The sequence below is a fragment of the Numida meleagris genome, chromosome 7 (genome assembly GCF_002078875.1).
Source record: "Numida meleagris isolate 19003 breed g44 Domestic line chromosome 7, NumMel1.0, whole genome shotgun sequence".
Taxonomy (NCBI): domain Eukaryota; kingdom Metazoa; phylum Chordata; class Aves; order Galliformes; family Numididae; genus Numida; species Numida meleagris.
In genome coordinates, this window is record NC_034415.1 from 30,128,184 (window position 1) to 30,134,116 (window position 5,933).

Here is a 5,933-nt window from a genome sequence, read left to right on the forward strand (position 1 = left end):
TTTTCCCTTTTTCCCTTTTTCCCTTTTTCCCTTTCCCGAAGCTTGTTGTCCTTACTCATGAAAAAGGTGATGTAGATTTGTAGCCTGTCCCACAGGAGATGAAGGCTGTTTCAAAATAACATTCTTGTCTTGTTTCTTGAAAACAGGAAGAGGGTATCTAAAAAGAAACTGTATCCAGAAACTTGCTTCCTGTACCACTGAGAAGCATTGTTTCTATGTGACCATGTTATGATAGCACAGCTAGGAGTTCATATACTCACAAATAAGTTTGTGATGTCATGTTAACAATGAAATCAAGTAATACTCTGCTTCTCTGTTCGCCAGTTACCTGATGTATGTTATTCATGGTGGGTTCTAGCATCTCTGAAGATGATTGGTAGGTTACATTGGATTGACAGAGAGAAACTGCGCTGCTTTATTTTGGCTTGCCAGGATGAGGAGACTGGAGGATTTGCTGACAGACCAGGAGATATGGTAAATAATCTTCAATTAAGTCAAGTTTGCATAATAGAAATTCTCAACTTAAAAAGTGTGTTTCATGTTTAAGTGTAACACGTGATCAAGATATCAGCGTTTTGCAGAACTGCAACACTTGCAGTTGGGAAAGAACAAGGTAGAGTTGCTTTAGAAGGCTTACACAGGAACCACGTGCAATTGCATACTGCACGTGCGCTATAGAATGCCACACTGAAGTCAGCTGCTGTCCCTGTAATACATGCCACACTGTTTCTCGTAAGACTACGTGGAAGATCTTAGGTGAAACGTTGACACTTGAACAGTTTGCAAGCATCTAGAGACCACCACAAGTTGAGTAGTCTCAAATCTCTTGGTGCTTTTGTCTGATCTGAATAACTCATGAGTAAATGCTCAGAATAGTTACATGCCACTGCATAAATCCTCTCACTGACATTGGTGTAAATGAGGGAGGAGGAAGCTTTTTGTAGTGACATTATGAAGAAGCTGGTGGTATTAATTTTCTCCTTGGCTGAGAGTGTGGTTATATTTTAGTAGTTGTATTTGCTATGGTTTGAAGCATAAATCATTGAGATCGTACAGGGTGCTGGTCAAATAAAAGTATTATGAGATCTCAGTGCAATTGCCCTTGAATACATGGCTGCTTATTTGTGAAGGGTCGGAAAATCGTAGCTATAACATCCAAAGAGCAAGGTTGGTTATGCTAGTATAGTTTTAACCTTTTAGGCTGTGATCTCGTGGTTGGATCTCGTGTATGTGGCTATAACATGATAATCTAGCTCAGTTTACTGCTGTTTAGAACCTCTGTGATAAGATCCAGAAATTCCAGTAGTGCAAACAGGGTGTATGCTGCACTGGGTAATTTTAGATAGGATTTTGTGGAATTACTAATTAAGTCCACTGACAGGATGCATATTCCGTAAGAATTTAAATAGTCTGCTTCAGTTATGTGATGATACCTGCTTTCCGGGGAAATTCCTATAGTGAAGGAATGCTTTGATATAAAGTAACTGGTGATCTCTTTTGGTTCTTTTCTTGTATTTTTTTTTTTTTTTACTTTTCATTTTAACAGTAGATTGCTGCTCTCCTTTTACAGCACAGCTCTTTATTCAGAGACCATTAAACAGCATTATACTGTTGCTGACGAGCAAAATGGGGAAGTGATACTTGTGGATGATCATATTAGCCTATTTTTTTTGTATTTGCTTCCGTTATCGTATGACACTACATGGAAGTGGAGACACATGAATGCTTTTCTGAGTGGATTATAGTATTGTAAGTGCATACTGTGGGAGTTGTCTTGCATGTGGGCTTATACCAGCTCAAGAGCACGAGTGGAAGTTTGTGCGGTTGCAGTGTTATCTTCAATTACACAGGCTTGTAGTTCTTTTGCTAATGGACAGAAGCTTCCATACCACTGAAAACTGATTGTTCTTTTGGAAATGGACACAATCTTTCTTTCTTCCAGGTGGATCCATTTCACACTTTGTTTGGAATTGCTGGACTATCCTTATTGGGGGAGGAACAAATTAAGGCTGTCAATCCTGTCTTCTGTATGCCAGAAGATGTCCTTCGAAGAATAAATGTACAGCCTGAGCTTGTGAGCTAAATCTCATGGAGACAGCAAGCTGATGTACCCTCTTGGTTTGGTTTTACTGATTGGAAGTCATCTTTGAAGCTTAGAATATTCTTCTTTGAGATGTGTTTACATTACTATAGTAAAGCAGTAGCTTTACTGTGGGCTTTGTCACTTTGTGAACTGTATTGTAACAGGCTTGTTGTAGTATTCTGAGTGTAATATGTTCTTTGGTTGTATATAAGAGATGTAGAAACATTTCTAATCTGTATCTAAATATATGGGCTTTTTTTTAATAATCAAGTCGAAACAGTAGCATGAATGGCTTAATTTTTTTCTATTCCTGCAACGTCAACTGTGGTAGCATCTGTCTTTATGCAAGCATGTTTTGATGGTGTATTACACACAGCACTTTAAAAGAATATGGGAAAAAAAGCACCCTACTTAAGCCATGCACTTAATGCCAAACACTTGTCTGTTTAATTATTTCTGTTCATTCTTGCCCTCACTTTTATTTACTGAGATGCAAGCTTTTTCTTCTGATAGTCATTGTTACCAGTGAAAGCAACAAAAAATGTGGTTCCGTTAAATACAGGAATGTACTCTGTTACTGGTGAAGTCCCTTTACACAAAATTCCACTGATAGTTGAAGTGGAGCATAACTTGAGTGTATCTACATCACAAATTGCTAATGTTAATCATTCTAGAGAAATCTTTATAGGAAGGTGACTTGCAGCTGAATATAGTGCTGATCCTAAATTCATTGCTGGATTGAAATTCTGGTTTTGCAGCTTTTAAGACAAAAATTGCCAACACCTTATTGTGGTGTAATTGAGAGTTAAATTAGCCATGGAAAACACTCTTCTGAAAGATGAAATCCTTTTGTCTTTGCAGAAGCCCTAAAATTGCATGTTACTTTATATCCTCCCACACACTGTTTGAAACTTAATGGTATTCCAGTTCACAGTTAAAAGTAGTTGTGAAGGGGAAGAAGTCATCTTTGATAATCTCTGTATGTATGCTTAAAGAAGCTCTAAAACTATTTCAACACTTTTAAACACCATCTGGTTAGTTTTATCCAACCCATTCATCTTAGTAGAGTATAAGGTGCAATAACTTTTTGGGACGTTCAAAGATTGTTTGAATGCTCAAATATCATGGTTCTTTTTTTAACCTTTATTTCTCCCAAAGCTTTTAGATGATGTTAAAAAAGAAAATGGATTAAAATACTTACCTTCTAGTAGTTCAGTTTCCTGGTGAATTATTTCGTCAAAGCCTGGAATTTATTTTTTCAAGATTTGGAATTAAGTTAAGGTTGACTTTCTGTTGAGTAGAGGAGAATAAGAGCACAGATCAGGTTTTCTTTATTTGTATTAAAAAATAAAGTTAAAAACTAAGAAAGAAATTAACCTTGCATTTTAGGTTGCCTTTGGAAGTGCCACTTTTTTTTTTATTCAAGGCTTCACCCTTCAGTACCTTGGCATTTGCTATTTTTTTCCATGTTATATAAACAGAATACTGTTCAGAATTTCTAGTCTAGTATAGTCTGAGATACTGGGAATTAAAATGTGGATGATATCACATGAGAGTGTAGCACACTGTAGGTTGAAATCCTATTAACGTTACTGGAACTTTTCTTGGAAGGAGGTCTGGTCAACTTGATTTGTTAAGGCAGCTGTAATTACTAAAGATCGTGTTATACAGATTGCATGTTAAGAATGAATGAGTGTGTATCCCAACTAAAAACTTATCAATTTTTCTTCCATTCTTTACCTCTTCGTTTATTATAGATATTGTGTATATATATTAAAAAAAATCATCCCAGTTTTTTCTTAAGTGAACAAAATCATTTTTTTTCAATGTACCATGGAAAAAAAATTAGTTGGTGAATGTGCATATATTAAAACAGTTCTGTAAGGGAACTGCTGAGTTATGGCCTGAAGCACTGATGGAGCACCTGGAGGAAAGACCCGGTCAGGCCTGGGAGCACAGGTGGAGGCAATTCACTGTGTGACCGGAAGGGCTGGAGCCTGGATCCTCTTAGGCCTCATTTAAGGGCTGACTGCCACTGAGGAAGGATCTTTCTGGAGATCCCTCCTTGGTGGAGCTTTTCCCTGTGAACCCAGAATCTTCTGATACAGGTGAGTGATCTACTTCCCTTCCTTTATAGCATCTTTCTATTGTGCTGGTTCTTCCACCTCTTTGTAATGCCTTTTCCGTCGTGTTGATCTTTCTGATTGCTACAACTTCAATATGTTTTTGGTGCAGAGTATAAGTCTCCTTCTGTTTTTTGAATGCTTCTCTTGATTTTTTGAGTTTATATACTTGATACGTTGCAATAATTAATTTCATAGTATTCAGTTACAGGTCCTTTATTAAAGGCTTTCAGAAGTTTGTACTTCTTTTTTTTCTGTGCAGTTCTTTGTATGGAGCACAGGCCTTGTGAGGAGCGGCTGAGGGAGCTGGGGTTGTTTAGTCTGGAGGAGGCTCAGGGGAGACCTTATCGCTCTCTATAACTCCTGAAGAGAGGTTGTGGTGAGCTGAGGGTCGGCCTCTTCTCTCTTCTAACCAGCGACAGTATGAGGGGGAATGGCCCCAAGTTGCACCAGGTGAGATTCAGGCTGGACATTTGGAAATACTACTTTTGTGAACAAGTGGTCAGGTGCTGGAATGGGCTGCCTAGGGAGGTGGTCGAGTCACAGTCCCTGGAGGTGTTCATAAACATTTAGACGCTGTGTTGAGAGGCATGGTTTAGTGGGGTTATTGGTGGTAGGTGGGTGGTTGGACTGGATGATCTTGTAGGTCTTTTCCAACCTTGCTGATTGTATGATTCTATGAAAGGTACCGACACTGTCTTCGTACTTAACTCTTCAGTGCTACAGTGTAACTACCAGTCCCAGCAATAAAAGGACTTTGGTGGAAATCAGCAGCCATTCGATTTGCTTCTAAGACAGTGATCAAGGGTAGAGACAGGTGCTTTGTTCTAAAGGTGTCATGTCTGTGACAGCCTGGTTAGGCTAAGTCAGCAGTATGACTTATGAAGATAAGAAATCAGAGTTGTGGGGAAGATGTAGTTTTTGTTTCTGTTTTTCTGGCCTTGCACTTAGATTTCTGTCTGAAGAGAAGGTCTAAGACCATCTTCAGGAGTCTGAAGTTCAGCGTAGGACTTAATTAAGACAATAGCAACGTCTAGAATTGGAACACATTCTTCATCCTTTGCAGTGAAACTCAAGTTTCTGACACTTGTATTTTTAAAGAAGGCTCAGTGCTGAGGTGCTCACCTGCTCTGACCTGGGCAGTCGGTGCCTTTTGGTGCTGGCAGTGGAGCAGCCCCTGGCAGTCACTCCAGAACTTGCAGAGCTGAACAGCCATCAGACTGTGCCTGCGGCATGACAAGCTGTGTCCGTGTTCAGGTTGGCCTCTGCTTGGTGTGATTTTTCAGGTAAGGGAATTGAAGTGCTGGGATAATGCTTTCTTAAACTGAAAGAGTTTCCATGGTGGTAGCATATGCTGGTACCCAAACCGGTCTGTATGCTCTTGTATTTAAAGCAGTATCTAGGTACACTACCTATGTTGGTCTATGTTGGTGTGTGTGTTTGTTTTTAATGAAGGGTTTTTGTTAGTTCTGCAGGGGATGCTGTCTCTCAATTCCTGCTAAAAACAGTCTCCGGTTGTCTAGTCAGCTGAAGAAAGCACATTAAACAAATTATGCTTAAATGCTCACCTGCTGTTTTAAGAAACGTAGTGGCCCCCTTCTTTGGTCCCCTGCCGTTGTTATAGGGCTGTATTTGTATACTTTTAATTCAATCGTTTAATGCCCAGCTGTATAGATTAACAGCTGTATAGTCTATAGCTCTACTAAGCGGCTGCCCCTCTGCAAAAA

General features: G+C 39.2%; 1 protein-coding gene across 1 annotated transcript in view; it reads left to right on the forward strand.

Annotated features, from left to right (window-relative positions):
• Nucleotides 1-3,293, forward strand: part of RABGGTB (Rab geranylgeranyltransferase beta subunit) — a 17,252-nt gene extending 13,959 nt beyond the window's left edge. The window contains exons 8-9 of the mRNA XM_021404590.1: nt 325-474; nt 1,943-3,293. Of these exons, the coding sequence (XP_021260265.1) occupies nt 325-474; nt 1,943-2,083 (291 nt within the window). The 3' untranslated portion in view covers nt 2,084-3,293. The remainder of the gene's footprint in view (nt 1-324; nt 475-1,942) is intronic.